The sequence below is a fragment of the Haliotis rufescens genome, unplaced genomic scaffold (assembly GCF_023055435.1).
Source record: "Haliotis rufescens isolate VD_foot unplaced genomic scaffold, xgHalRufe1.0.p SCAF_34, whole genome shotgun sequence".
Lineage (NCBI taxonomy): Eukaryota > Metazoa > Mollusca > Gastropoda > Lepetellida > Haliotidae > Haliotis > Haliotis rufescens.
The window spans coordinates 91,170-107,310 of NW_025964046.1; the positions used below are offsets into that span (position 1 = coordinate 91,170).

At 40.2% G+C, this 16,141-nt stretch overlaps 2 protein-coding genes across 2 annotated transcripts; both read left to right on the plus strand.

Annotated features, from left to right (window-relative positions):
- The first annotated feature begins 5,416 nt into the window (after positions 1–5,416).
- LOC124114859 lies at positions 5,417–8,392 on the plus strand. Its single transcript, XM_048380897.1, has 4 exons — positions 5,417–5,682; positions 6,177–6,229; positions 7,318–7,581; positions 8,061–8,392. The coding sequence occupies exons 1-4, from the start codon at positions 5,417–5,419 to the stop codon at positions 8,390–8,392; spliced, it is 915 nt and encodes a 304-aa protein (XP_048236854.1).
- An 884-nt stretch (positions 8,393–9,276) lies between these two features.
- Positions 9,277–13,056, plus strand: LOC124120415. The gene is made up of 3 exons (XM_048380887.1): positions 9,277–9,498; positions 9,756–9,771; positions 10,312–13,056. Exons 1-3 carry the CDS (start codon positions 9,402–9,404, stop codon positions 10,655–10,657), a joined length of 459 nt encoding a protein of 152 aa, XP_048236844.1. The 5' UTR covers positions 9,277–9,401; the 3' UTR covers positions 10,658–13,056.
- The last annotated feature ends 3,085 nt before the right edge of the window (positions 13,057–16,141 follow it).

The following is a 16,141-nucleotide window of genomic DNA, read 5'->3' on the forward strand; positions in this document are numbered from 1 at the left end:
TGAATTACGGAGTCACAGAACAAAATATGGCGCTGTTTTTACTCAACATGACAGGCATTGAAAGCATATAAGCACGGCAACTTGGTAAGCTAACACGAGGTGGGCATCCCTAAAGAAAACTTTGCAAGGCTTTCGTTCTACATCGCACGTCACCATTGCTCATTGTGACGCAAAAGATATGACGTCACAGTCGTATATAGAAAAGCGCCAAAATTCCAAGCTCTCTGTTGTCTCCAAAACATAAATACATTCCCTTTATAGATTTCTATTGTGTTTTCTGCACGAAATGTATTGCCACACATCCTTTGAAAATAATAGTAACCGCATCTGTGCATTTTGTAACCTGTAATTGTAGATATAATTATTTAAATACGAGGGGTGTTCATTAAAGATTCTCCCTTAACCACTTAGGGCTATCATATTTGGTTGAAATTTCACATGTGTAATGATACATGTATCTATGGGTTATGTCTGAATTTGCAGCACCCAACTATTAATCTTACCGCTTTTACAGGTGTTATGATCAAGTAGGGTGTGACAATGGAGCCAGTAGAATACCGAGCAGTGATTAGGTTTTTATACTTGAAAGGTCGCACACCAAAAGAAACTTTCGATGAAATGAAAGCAACTTATGGTGAAGATGCCCCATCATATGACGTTGTTAAACACTGGCATCGCCAGTTCAAGTGTGGTCGGACATCTGTGGAAACAGCTGCCATTCCTGATCTCCCCCATTCAGCCATTGATGAGGATACTATCCATCAAGTGGAGACCGCCACTTTGGCAGACCGACGTATAACTGTTCGCCAGTTAGCACAAGATGTCAAGATCAGTGTAGGGTCTGTTGAAAAAATCATCCATGACAATTTGAACATGCATAAGATGTCTGCACGATGGATTCCCAGGTTGCTCATATCTTTCCAAAAGCAGGAACGAGTCAATTGCTCAAAGGATCTTTTGGACATGTGCCAAAAAAACAGGCTTATCACACAGGATGAAACAATGATCCTGAGACTAAAGTTCAGTCGATGCAATGGAAGCATGTGGAGTCACCACCCCCAAAGAAGGCATGTGTCCAACCCTCTGCAGGCAAAGTCAAAGTGTTTTGGGACCAGCACGGAGTAGTGATGATGGATTTCTTTGCAAAGGGTACCTTCACTGCTGCGGAAATTGCGGGACGCTATCAAGCTTAAGAGGCGTGGCATGCTGACCAAGGGTGTCCGTCTCCTGCAAGACAATGCTCCAGTACACAACTCTCATGTTGCCCAGACAGAAGCGCAGTCCTGTGGCTATGAAATCCTTCCACATCCTCCTTACTCTCCTGACCTTGCACCATCTGACTTCCACCTCTTTCCAACCATGAAGTCATTTTTGAAGGGAAAACGTTTCCCAGATGATGAAACACTGATTTCTGAAGTCAAGTCCTGGTTTGAGACGCAAAATGAGGGCTTTTACAAGCGAGGTTTCCATAGTTGCATAAAACGATGTGAGAAGTGTGTAACTCTTGGTAGTTCCTATGTGGAGAAAGACTAATACCTATGCCAAGTTTCATTCCACTAGGTCCATCGAAAGTGGGTCAGGGAAATCTTTAATGAACAACCCTCGTCTGCCTTCTGACAACGACTGAAAATAGTACTATTCTATGAATATCAGCTTCCGCGGTGATGCGGCCGTCAAACCAGCTGTTTCAATCAGAGGGGGTTTATTGTGATTTTATAGCCTCTGATTGACCAATCGGAATCAAGTAAATTCCTAATTCATGGTAGAATTAGTCTTTATGGTTGCAATTTCAAGAAACTATCGGTACATCTGAAAGGCGGGATCTTAATCGTAACTTTTGGATGACCTCCATATAAGTTCAAGGTCACGAGTTCAAGTTATGAAACATGCCGTCACAAACCTTTGACCAACAGAGATCAAGGATATTACTTCCCATCTGCCTTTAAAGTTCTAATCAGGCAATATACTATTTTTAATTTGTATCCAATCAGCTTGTTACAACATTTCCAGACGATTTTTTACATTGAAATTTTATTTTTAAAACTATATACATGATCTCTCAGCAGTTTGTGGCTGAGATTGAAGGGCAATGTCAGTGAGCCTGAAGTGTGTTAACTTTGTTATTAAGATAGCTACCGGCAAAAGACTTTCTGTTTCAAAGTTGTACTGCATTTGACATGCTTTCCCAAATAGGACGTGGTGTTATTAAACTGCAGGTGGTTATAACTTTGTTGTTAGGATATATATAAGCAAAGGACAATCTGTTTCAAAGTGTTTTGCATTGCTCATGTTGGTATGCGAAATGTGACGTAACTTGTATAGGAAACAAGAAGCTGTGAAGTGTCTGTCAACAGAGTTAGTTCTCCTTCCATTTCGGGATAATACATATAACGGACAATTACACCGGGGATAGAAGGAGAACTAACTATATATATACACCTACATATAGGTAGCAGCATAGGACATTACAAAGAAGGAAATTGCAATTTGTTGTGACAGGATAAGTGTTACGTTCATTGTTCCACTTTCAGTTCAGCGATATGTCTTTCTTGTCACATTGACTGCCTGACTGCAGGTTAGATCTTCAGCGTGCAGAGTGTAATATTTTATATTCAGAACAGGTTGATTCCTATCTAAAATGTATCTGGAAGAGAAGGCCCAACAGGGCCAGAGGGAAATACCGAGCAGAGAGATAGTAGCCGATGTTACATCCTCCACAATCATCAAACATCAACCCTGACTGCTTTGGCCATGGGAACAATGACCACAATGACATTGCTGACCAGTGTTGTTTCCTGCCTGGACAGGCACATTCACCCTCCATGACTATGATGAGCACTTCAGCGCCCAAAATGTCATTGTGCTCTGTGATGCTTTATGACACTAAGTGGGATTATTTCATGGTCTATGGTAACAAGAGAAGGAGGATGGATCCCATGTTAGCTTGCTACTTTAATGAACAGCCAAGAAATTATGGGATGGTACCAAAAGGTCCAGAAAGATCAGCACTTTTGACACAAGATCAGTCAAGATTGTTTCAAAATAGGACACAGAAACCATAATTGAAACACTGTTTGAAGATCAATGTACACAATGTTCAAAACATTAATCGTGTCACCTAGACAGACACACGTACACGATACAGTTAATGTCACAGGGGTACAGAAAATGTCAGTATCGGTTGTGCCCACCACGTGCATCAATCACCGCTTGACACCAACGACCCATAGATGCTATCAAGTTGTCAATAACACGCTGTTGGATGTGCTGCCATTCATGCTGAAGTGCATCAAGAAGCGACGGAAGTGTTTGGGGCGGTGGATTCCTTCTGCGAACGCATCGATCCAACTTGTCCCACAGATGCTCAATCGGGGACAAATCTGGTGACCGGGCTGGCCAAGGTAATGTCTGGATGTTGTTGCACTGCAAGAAGTCCTGACAAACATGTGTAATATGCGGTCGAGCGTTGTCCTGCTGGAACTGTCCGCCGTTGACGTGAGGAAGAACGTAAGGCTGTAGGATCAAGTCTCTGTAACGCACACCTGTCAATGCACCTGCCACATGCACGAGAGGCGTCCTACCACCGTGATGAATTCCGGCACATACCATGACACTCCCGCCGCCAAATGGGACAACCTGCTGCACACAGGTTGGGGCGTAACATTCACCCCGATGTCTGTAGACACGTGCGCACCCATGAGCACGTGTAAGTAGGAAACGGGACTTGTCAGTAAACAGTACATTTCTCCACCTTGCACGCGCTGATCTAACCCTCTGTTGGCACCAAAGCAGACGGTCCGCCAGATGACATGGGATCAATACATGACGTCGAACAGGTCTTTGTCCAGCCTCCCTCAGTCTGTTGCGTACCGTTTGATCTGATATTCTGCGTACCCCAGGGATCTGTGTGGTTTTAGACGTGGCTGTGGTAGTGCGGTCTCGGAGGTGTCGCAGCCGGATGTATCGATCTTGTGCTTGGGTTGTCACCCTTGGTCTTCCTGACCTTGGTCTGTCGTCAACTCTGTTGGTGTTGTTGTATCTGGTCCAGAGTGCGGAGATTGTCTGTCTGGATACGCCAAAGTGCCTGGCCACTTTTTGCTGAGTTGCTCCAGCTTGTAATCTCCCAATGGCGTTGTTCTGACTTATTTGGTTCTCATTTAATATAATTATTTTAGATATTTGCAAAAAGTGGTTTTACATCTATGTCAAGTTTCTTTTTTTGAAGAGTATATATCAGAAGAAGTGCTTCAAACCTCGTCCAGGGAAGTGAGACTATTACTCCAGCATCTGATATCACATCTATACACCCCGACAAAGCATAGAGTTTTTGACACATCGCATTGGTAACAGCAAATGCCAAAGTTCACATGGTCCTCATGTGATTTTGTCACCCAAAAAGTGAGGTAGATCAAAGTTTCTTGATATCGCTGGTGTCATTAGTACTGGGGCATGACGACATTGTTGATTTATCATTATGTCCAGTTTGTGCTTGGAGACGGAAGTGATACGGTCTACCAGGAATCAGATGAAGAGGCTGTTCTTTAACACAATAAATAGTGTCACAATACATATTCTGATTGTTGGGTCTTGTTGCTATTCGCTACTTGGACTTGAACTTCCAATCCGCATTACCCGCTACTGGTGAGTGTTTGCAAGATATTTCAACTATCATTTAATGACACAATAAATAGTCTGTGGGATTATTGTTGCTATTTGCTACTATTTGAACTTCCTATCCTTCGGGCATCACATATCGGAAGCAGTACAGGTTCTCCAACCATGGAGCATAGCAGTGCATATCACAAGCACGAGCTGCACACCCCGCCTCCAACTGAGGGATAAGGATTACAATATGTTGTTGCTGGATAAGAAATAATTTACATGAATCTGGATATTCATGAGATCTGATTCCTTATCCTGCACAACATGTTCTGGGTGTTAAGCTATTGCCAAGGAGAAGGCATTAAGTGATCAAGGACAGATTACTGTATAAAATATCTGTATTACTAGTTTCTCTCTTTTCTATTTATATGCATGGAACACATGGAAATTAATCAAGCAACACCTAATTCATAGACCTATAATTCTGTGAATTAAGAAAACAGCATTTTACTGATTGATCATTGTGACATATTGCATTTTGCTGTATAGCTTGACTTTGTGTGGAGACATGTAATGCAAGTGCCACGACGTGCAATGACAAACCGACAACATTGTTTGGAATCATGGAATCACACTCTCTCCTTTCAAATTGTTTTGCGTATTCAGTACCCTAATTGTCATGGCACGTCGTAAATTGTCAGAGGCTACATGGTGGCCAATTATTAGCATGAGAAATGCAGGAATGTATCTCACACAAATTGGACGTCAACTTAGGCGCAATCCTTCCATCATTTCAAAACTCTTTAACACACACATGGCTACCAGTAATGTGAAAGATCTTCCAAGACCTTGCAGACCCCTTAAGACAACAAGAAGAGAGGATAGAGCGCTGTCCGTGGGACTCAAGCAAATCTTTGAAGCAACAGTGTTTACCGGGGAGAGCCCCTTCCTTCAAGACAGTCAGAAATCGACTTCAGCTGAGAGTCGGTCCTTATGTGGTGTGGATGGTCGTAGACGTGTCTGGAGACAAAGGAGCACAGCCGTGGTTCCCTGCAATATCCAGGAGACTGTTCCCTTTGGGTCAGTCATGGTATGGAGATGCATTTCCTTGGGTTGCAAAATGGACCTCATCACCATTCGGTGGTAATTTGTGGTAACCTTAATAGGCCTCGTTAGCAACAGGAGATCCTTGAGAGAGCTGTCGTCCCCTATTTTGATCATCATCCTCTAGCCACAAGACCCATCTTCATGGATGACAATGCCAGGCCTCACAGAGCACGTGATGTCACTCAGATCTTGCAACAGGATGCTGTTGAGACCATTCCATTGCCAGCCATGAGACCAGCTTTCAGTCCCATTGAGCATCTGTGGGACATTTTAGGCCGTCAGGTTCGACAAAGAGACCCACCTGTCCATAAGCTCTATGAATTGACTGCTGCTGAGGAATGGAACAGAATTCCTCAGAATCAAATCCAGAGATTGATCCAAAGAATGAGGAGGCGTCTTGAAGCAGTTGCTTGGGTTCAGGGAGGTTACACAAGATACTGATGGAAAGTCAATATTTGCACTTGCAGGACATTGTTCTTCAATTCCGTGAATCAGAAGTGGGCATTGTACGCGCAGTTAAGTATGTGCAACAAACGTGACATTCGTATTTTGGGGGATAAAATTTAAGTCATTTTCCAAATCTGTAACATCTCCAAAAAGAGCACATTATTTCATGGTAATCTTAGCTAATTTCTCCTCAACCCTTTCTTTACTCTAAATAATATATTTGGTATAGAAATCCTTTACACATGTCATGCACTAGTTCATTAAAGTTGCTCGGTCTGAGAATATACGGGTGGTGCTTAACTAATTTCTATGTGTATAAAGGGTGGTCGGGTAGCCTAGTGGTTAAAAGCGTTCGCTCGTCACGCCGAAGACCCGGGTTCGATTCCCGACATGGGTACAATGTGTGAAGCTCATTTCTGGTGTCCCCCACCGTGATATTGCTGGAATATTGCTAAAACCAGGGTAAACCTATACTCACTCACTCACTATGTGTATATAATGAGGAAATCGTGGGGGAAAATAAAATAAACATTGAATAAAAATGTTGTTAGGACAGAAATAGAACTTTCGCCACCACCACTACTACTACTACTGCTGCTACTACTACCACTACTACTTCTAGTAGTTGTACTACTACTACTACTACTACTACTACATTAATAACTATTACTACTACTACAATAACTATTACTACTACTACTACTACTTCAAGACAATGGGCTCCCTGGATAAAGACAAGGCACGTTTTGGTTTCCTGCTTGAATCAAATGTGTCAGGAAAAGCATTCTAATGTCATGAATAGCCACATTCATGTAATTTTAGCGGTAATTTTAAAGATACAAGCATTGATATTTTGAATACTACTTGTAAATATACCCTATGGGTCCTGTGTCAAAATGAGTCCCTAACACTCTATTGCTTGACTAAATTGCATAAGGTTTTCAGATTTTGTGACTTGGTTGATTGAGTGTCATTGTAGCCTGACATTGTTGGGCAATGCTCATAATATCAGTCACTGGCTTGTCTGGCCCTAACTGGATTATTCAAAGGCTGGTTAATATATAAATAAGTGGAATTTCCTGACTGCGGTATTACACAAAATAATACAAGCAGCTAAATAAATAATGAATCCGTAACTCCAGGCCTATTCTATTATTACAGATCGACCACTCTTTACCGGCATAACAGTGAATGGAACAAGAAATGTCATTGTGAATGAACATGAAACTGTGAGTTTCCAGTGTGACGTACACAGCATACCGCCACCATCATCCATATGTGTTCAGCAGAAAGAAACCAACAGCATACATGACGTGGTCATCAAGGACATCAACTGTACTCACACTGGGACGTATGTGTGTGTAGCTCGCAATGTAGTCGGTGAGACCACAGGGAAGGAAACTGTCACCATCTACAATGTTATATGTAAGGAAAAGCATATAGTTTCTGCTTGAGATATATATGTTAGATTAGACTCGGAAATAACTATAATGCCCTTAATGACACGTAATTGATTGTGAACGATTTGATGAATATTTCATGATGGCTGCAATGTTGGTAAATTTATGAAGGTTTAATCAGAACTTCTATTATAGTTCTACAATTAATTTTGCATTTTGAGCTTTATTTGTTTATATTTGACATATTTATTAACCTTGTTTAGCATATTTGCTAAGAGAAAATACAAGATCACTTACAAAATAAATTTGTTTGCCCCGTTACTACTGTCAATATGAAATTGTTGAAAAATATGTATTCAAAACTATCACAACCACGATGTAGTTAGAGAGCTAAGCTATTATGGTAATATTGATCATTTCTGGTTGACCTGTATGTATGAGAACCTTGCACAGTAAACTTATGCTTGCTACCTTGATAATATACATGTACTTTGTGAATTTCAGCACAACCAAGAAGGTGTGATTCCTCCGACAAATATGTTGAAATGAGCTACGACAGTAAAAGTGTTTCGGGGACATTTCTTGTCTGCAGTTACCCGGGACCAGTAAATCATATTATGGAATACTTGGACAAAGGCATCAATGTTATAGATACGTCGGACAGCCCCCGACACACTCTATCCATGCACAAGGGTAAACGTTTCTATACGTTTACGTTTTCCATCTCAAGAATGCAAACGAGGGACCTTGGAACCTATAGACTCTCTGTCGTCAATGAGAAGGGAACACTGGAGCTCTTTGTTCAACTTTTTGACCAAGGTCAGCTCACAAATTGAAATCCTCATATGAGAACTTCCCCAATATGACTTCAGTATGTTATGCTTGTTTAAAGATGCAACTAAATTACGTACATATTTGCAACACTGGCATCTATCAATGACTAATACTAAAATTTGAGACTACCATGGACCTACTGTGTAATGCCGTTTGACCTGGATGCCTGTTCGACAGCATACCCATTGTTAGGGCCGGTATTAACCCTGTCTACTGCAGGTATGCCGTATGTAGGATTGAGGATGTAAGGAATTATCAAATATAACCTAGTTTAATAATTACACATTGTAACACACTTTAGTCATATATAGTATTCTACATTTGTCATTATTATAAACAGAAATACATGTATACATTTCCTCAATCATGGATTCACCTTGGTCTGTCTATATTCGTGTCCTGGGAACTCTACGTAATACATTTTGGGTCTCCAAGGCATGAACATGGGGGTCTGTTCTGGCCTCAAGTGGCATTTGATGTCCAATAAGTTTAATGATGTCACCACACCTATCGTTACACATGCTCGAAAGGCTTTGAGTGTATCACTCATTAGAACATAAATGTCAGTTATACACATATGTGACATGCAATCTACAACTTTGATACATTTTATTTTTCAAACAGTCATACTTTCTCTGTCCCACACGACTAACAATGTAAATTAATTGCATCCATTCTCAATGTGTATGCATATAGGATGCAAAGTGTTGCATCCAGTAAACCTCAGCACAATTAATAATCAAAGTTTTTGTTCAAAGTTTGTACTAATTATGGTGATGTTGCTGCATTATTGATTCACATGTGTACATTACAAGTGTATGATGATTGATTGCTTGTCTCAGCCTTGACCAACTTACGACAATTTGTCACAACACTCAACTGTTATCCCAATGTTAACTGTGAATATGAACGACCACCTGTATGACCACTTAGTTTCAAATACTTTTATGAAAGCCATCCTGCTAATTACAATGTTATCCACTTCTGTTTTCTGTACATATAGGTACAACTATGACCACCACAATCATCGCCATCACGAGCTCCGTTACACTTTTTATTACTGCAGCCTTCATCACTGTGGCTTTTGTGGCATTCAGACAACTGAAAAGTGAGTGTTAACATTTCCTGACATCATGCATGTATTTAGTACAACACTCTGATGGTTCCCATGTCAGAACACTCTTGTAGACCAAACACTTAATATTCATTCCTTGTATGATATATTTATGAAATGAAAGGGATAGTTCACGATGCTTATTTTGCATGCCTATCTAACATGTTAAGATAAGCAACTGATGTGACTTGTAGTGAGTGTATTTAATTACAGGTCCTGCTAATGACAACCTATCTTTCATTATTTTACAGAATCCCATGAAAGGAGGTGAGCACTTTCAAACATATGCATATAAAGTATCATTAAAAAAATAGCTTATCACCCTTGCTGCATACAAGACACCATAACAGTGGACCTGCTGTGTTTACTAATACTTATCACTGTGATTAATCCGCAAAATGTGATTCAAGGGAAAAAAAACCATTCATATTTCGAGGCATGTATTCAAAAAGGTGTGCACATGTGTCAATAATTAATGAGCTTACTGAATTGAAGATCTGAGATATGGTTGGTGTTTGAATGTTGAAATCATTGTTATTCACCATTTTGTGGTAAAAAGAAATGATCTATTGTTATCAAGATGTAACATTATGAAACAGTAGAGTGAGTCTTTTTATTACTGCAACAGAGCTGTAAGGGTTGCAGATTGCTAACAGGCAATGTCAAAAGTTATAGTACTTAACTTTTTAATGTTTCATATCCAATGCATCAACATTCCTAATGTCACATTTATGCAAACGATAACTACTTCTATTTTGTTATTAACATACATGTAGAATGAACATCAAAATGTCTCTTTGTCATCAGGGCTGCCTCTTCCTACATCTCCCCTATACGAGATCTATTAGCTTCAGCTGGAAGAGTATGGTATGACGGTTACCATGTCTATGCAGATATAGATGACTCTGAGGTTCAAGGCAACCTTCCTGGTCCAAGACGGGCTTCCAATTCCAGTAGTCCTGGTGATGATTATGAAGTGGTGGGCCAAGCCGTCATTACCGTTCATCCCGAACCAGGGAACCAACAACCAGTCCAGGTTGCAGATATCCAAGTGTCAAACATTGACGAACATGAACCTGCTCAAGAACAACAGTGTTCCAGCCAGGCATCAAGTCCTCAACCCGCATCTTCAGAGAAGCCTGATTCAATGTAATGATAGATTCCATTCTAATGATTGAAATAACATGACAATTCCAGAAATATCAGTTATTTTAAGACAATTTGTATAACTATGATAAGTTGAAATTTGTTTAAAGTTAATTGTATCATATGTTAAGACAATTTAGAAAATTGGTCAGACTAATGTTGATCAGAAACCTCAAATGCCTATATTTAAGTACATTTGATTTCTGGAGTTTAGACTCCATCAATCGAAATATGTTTTTGACTACATGTTTTTCACGTAGTTGGTTCTATTTTAAATGTAAATGTGGACTTTTTTTCACCGTTCAGATTAGTGGGGTAGGCTCGTGGTTATAACAGATTGACTCCAAGGACCGGGTTCAATTCCCCACATGGTTACAATATGTGAAACAATTTTCTGGTGTCCCCTGTCGTGTTATTACTGTAATATTGCTGAAATGATGCGAAACCATACTCACTCATTCTTTGAGTTGAAGTTACGTAATCAATGCTAGTATTTTTTATGTACATTTCATTTCATACTTTCCTTCTTTTGAAGATTTTAATGTATCTTTTGGGGGGTTTGATTATTATAATGGGTTCACTACAACTGGGATCAAGTGATGTCGGCACCTGGTTTCATGTTATGTTCATCTCATTGCTGTATATGTTTCCACTGTGTTGTACACTGCAGGCTTTCTGAATACAGACTTTGATACCAAACAAGAAAATATAAGACACCTCTAGAGTGAGTCAGTTTGGTGCTTGAAACAATATTTTGGTGGTAAACATACTGTGCTTTTAAAGCAGAGCTATATATTCATATAGGCATTTCAAAACAGAATATTTGATATATTCTAGCATGACAACATGATGTAACATCTTTGGTGTTAGTGAAGACAAGAGGTGCAGAAAAATGGGCTGTTTGGTGTCCCTAAACTTTGTAATACAAGCATGTGTTTCATTTTGTCCAAAATGAACTGCCATAGATATTTTGAATATTCTAGCACAACATTATGTAAGCTTCCACTGTGGTGAAGCGTTTAGATGGTTGGTTTCAATCAGAGGTTGTTGTTATCGTTGGACTGATTGTTGTTTAATATGTAATTCAGACAAAAATATGCTTATCGAGAAACGTATCCATATACTGTGAAAGTCTTTAAAAATTCCAGTATTCAATCTCATTAAGAACATTTTCCAACAAATAGGATTTAGCACCCGCTGCCATTCCTTATTCATTTTCCAATGAAACTCAACATCTGACATTAATGTCCAGGATGGTATTCACAAAATACTGACTGAAGTGCCAGTTGACAATCAGTAAACACACAACTCAAAACAGACACTGACAGGACCACTCTGATGCATAGTATTGCGATAGTGTTTTGAAAAACCGATGCCTGGCCATTACCCTACATATAACATGATACAGACTGTCAAGGACATAAGTAGTACTGTACAAGCTCACTATAGCAGCCTAAATCATACAGATTGCCCCTTGCAGATGCATTGAAGCCAATGTATAATTGATTGTATATTTGTTTGTATTTTTTTCAATTTTAATTTGCTGAGATGTATGTATTTGTTTTGATGAATATGACATATTGTTTCTCAAACTAATCACTTTGTTAGCTCACATAACTGAAAGTCAAGTGAGTTAGTTCATGGTCAAGTTGTCCGACATTGGTGGCGTCTGTAAATATATTTTTTTCCAAAACCACTTGACCAATGAAGCTAAAACAGCACATGCTTGTTCGTAACCAATGATGACAGCTGTTTAACCCAAACTATGTGTTTTGGAGGGGTGGTTAGGAAGTGAGGGTTCAGCAGAAAATTATTAAACATGAGTTGCATTTTTGTCTACTTGTGTATGCTGTTACAACTAAGCCACTCCTGTTACTTTTACAAAGTACAATCACATATTAACATCAAACTGTTGTCCTTGTTACTCGGAAAGTCCCTCAGGTTACGAGGGAAGTCCCTCGTGTTAATAAGGAAGACCCTCATGGTAACAGGAAAGTCCCTCATGTCACTGTGGAAGACAAACAGGCTACTTGTAAGTCCCTCATGTTGCTTTGGAAGTCCCTCATTTTACTTCGGAAGTCCCTGATATGACTAGGGAAGTCCCTGGTGTTACTTGGGAAGTCACTCATTTAACTTCGGAAGTCCCCTCATAGTACAAAGGATGTCCCTCGTGTTACTAGGGAAGACCCACAGTGTCCCCTCATAGTACAAGGGAGGTCCCTCGGGTTACTAGGGAAGACCCACAGTGTCCCCTCATAGTACAAGGGAAGTCCCTCGTGTTACTAGGGAAGACCCACAGTGTCCCCTCATAGTACAAGGGAGGTCCCTCGGGTTACTAGGGAAGACCCACAGTGTCCCCTCATAGTACAAAGGAAGTCCCTCGTGTTACTAGGGAAGACCCACAGTGTCCCCTCATAGTACTAGGGAAGACCCACAGTGTCCCCTCATAGTACAAGGGAGGTCCCTCGGGTTACTAGGGAAGACCCACAGTGTCCCCTCATAGTACAAAGGAAGTCCCTCGTGTTACTAGGGAAGACCCACAGTGTCCCCTCATAGTACTAGGGAAGTCCCTGATGTTACTTGGGAAGTCCCTCATGTTACTAGAGAAGTCCTTGATGTTACTAGGGTAGTCCCTCATGTTACTAGAGAAGTCCTTGATGTTACTAGGGTAGTCCCTCATGTTACTAGAGAAGTCCTTGATGTTACTAGGGTAGTCCCTCATGTTACTAGAGAAGTCCTTGATGTTACTAGGGTAGTCCCTCATGTTACTAGAGAAGTCCTTGATGTTACTAGGGTAGTCCCTCATGTTACTAGAGAAGTCCTTGATGTTACTAGGGTAGTCCCTCATGTTACTAGAGAAGTCCTTGATGTTACTAGGGTAGTCCCTCATGTTACTAGAGAAGTCCTTGATGTTACTAGGGTAGTCCCTCATGTTACTAGAGAAGTCCTTGATGTTACTAGGGTAGTCCCTCATGTTACTAGAGAAGTCCTTGATGTTACTAGGGTAGTCCCTCATGTTACTAGGGAAGACATATGCTACTTGGTAAGTCCCTTATGCTACTTGGGAAGTCCCTCATGGTACTTCCTTCGAAAAAACCCTAGGTGAGCTACAGTGCCGTGGCACTGTTGTTTTTTTCTTGTGTCATTTACATTTTTGTTTTTGTGCATTGGATGATGTTTTAGCTTCGAATCTTTCGAAAAAGTCTTCTTCTGTATATTTTGATACCATACCATACCATACTACTTGTTTGTTTCCTTGACTGTATATGCTATTGCTCGCACTCTGACAACCATTTCAACATTCTGTTTTCTGACATATGGTACACTGAAGGAAAATGTCTCTGTAAAGACCTATGGTGGTCATGGACAGTACATAGCGGTGGGAATTATCCTGACAGGTATGGGGCTATCTTAGATTTACGGCAATCTTAAGATATCTTAGGGCTACGATAGTTTCGAAAATATGATATGATAGCCTACAATTTCCTTACGATAAATTTACGATCATTTTAGGGCTACGATCATTTCGAAAATCTAGGCCCTGGGTTAGAATAGTTCTTCAGCAACCTTCAAATCAGGCGATTATAGGGATCATGTCGTCAGGCTCGCTGACTTGGTTGATGCATGTCACCGTATCCCAATTGGATCGATTCTCATGATGTCAATCACAGTATTGTCTGGTCTCGATTATTTTCAGACAGCCATCATATAGCTGGAATATTGTTGAATGCGGTTTTTAACAACAAACCCAAGCTTCAGGACTAACCACACATAGATTGGATTGATTTACGTTAAGTATTTAAAAGGGTGGGATGATATCGGCAACTTTGGTGTCCTTGTACTTAATATTTACTTGACATGCGGAATGATGTTATTTTCATTTGTGTCATTCAGTGAATCTATATGCAGATAACGAATTGTATTCATGTTTAATCTAGACATAAACTAAGGCAAATATAAGACGATATTCATGAGCAAGAAAATGTAAAATTGCCTTTACATCTGTACGTCCTAAAATATATTGCTTGCATTTGCTTTTATAATTGATTAAAATGTGTATGGTATAAAATGTTGTTGGTTTTTCGTCAAATCGAGTATCTAACTCTTCAGTGGTCGAATATTGGAAATAGTGTATATCAAGACGTAGTGTGCAAACTGAATTTGTCTCGTTTAATGCAACACGAAACTCAAAACAATGTATCCGCTGGTATCATTACACAAAACATGTCTGCCTAATTCATCAGGAAAGCAGGTATGGAGACGAGGATATTTATGGAGCCCTGAAAGCAAAGTGGGAAAATTTAGAGACATGTTTCAAATGCAAGTATCTAATAACAATCAAAATGAAATATGGCCAAATCCACAAATGTAAACCCTTACTACAGGAAATTCATTCCAGCTTCATTACGCAGATGCGTGTAAATGGGGAGTCTTCAAACCTTTGCCTGAATTTCAGCACCAGAGCTGCACTTTGATTTTGGACATTTCAGGGATATGATGTATACCGCCGTAATTGCCGACATGGAGACGGGAGTACAGGTTATTTGTCTTTTGGGCAATACACGGGTGCCAACGTGAAGGTTACAGTGTCCAGGTAGACGCGGTAGTACCGGTTATCGGTGTATATGGTGTACATGGGGATCTGTTTGATGTCTATGAAGTGGATACATATGGCCGTCATGAAGGTTGCAATGTATCAGAAGACGAGTCTACAGGCGTAAGGGATATACGCAGGTCGACATTGGTCCGATATTATCGTCGGACCCCTTTTACCATTAATTCCCTGTTACCATTTGTCAACATCTCATATCATATTATAGATGTATAAAAACCAGACAGTTTACAGTTTACAGACATTCAACACATGTGCTTTAAACACACATATTAGTTCGGCCTGGTTGGTGTTGAAAAATCCATATAATACAAGGCTCAATCGAAACGCCCTGAAAATCGTTGTATTGTTTATCGTTCTAAGACATGGAATCGATAACGAGGACCAGTGTGGATTACGTTCTCTAAATGTCAAGACCAGGATTCCAAAGAGAAAAGACTTGTTTTGTAGTTGATCTGCGTCAGTATGTACGGTTTCAACACTGGTTACGTCTGGGATATCAGTCATTTAGACATGATTCCCATATAAAGCTGAAACACAACTGACATATACTAAAGGTGTTTAGTCCTCACTCACTCGCACAGACATCCACTTATATCCTAGGCCCACCAACTCACCAAGCCGCCAAGCCACTATCTCACTCAGTCACTCACTCGTCATCATATATGTCAGTTACAGATCCAGAATAGCCTCAAATAAGGTAACTAAATATGTTTTGTGTGCTCTAATTTGGTGAAAGAGGTGTAGTAAAAGGGCTGATTCTTGCCACTTGCTGATTTGCGGACATTGCTCAACACACTGGAGCTCAGTTCCAGTCACAACCAAAACCCTGCAGTTGTCTCAATGTAAATATTAAACGTCAACGCCAGAGAATAACTA

Excerpts from the sequence above, each read along its gene's own strand:
- LOC124114859 (XM_048380897.1), top strand. The coding sequence starts at position 5,417 with ATGGCTACCAGTAATGTGAAAGATCTTCCAAGACCTTGCAGACCCCTT. Across the intron at positions 5,683-6,176 it reads CAGGAGACTGTTCCCTTTGG|GACATTGTTCTTCAATTCCG; the intron begins GTCAGTCATGGT and ends TTGCACTTGCAG. Across the intron at positions 6,230-7,317 it reads GGCATTGTACGCGCAGTTAA|ATCGACCACTCTTTACCGGC; the intron begins GTATGTGCAACA and ends CTATTATTACAG.
- LOC124120415 (XM_048380887.1), top strand. The coding sequence starts at position 9,402 with ATGACCACCACAATCATCGCCATCACGAGCTCCGTTACACTTTTTATT.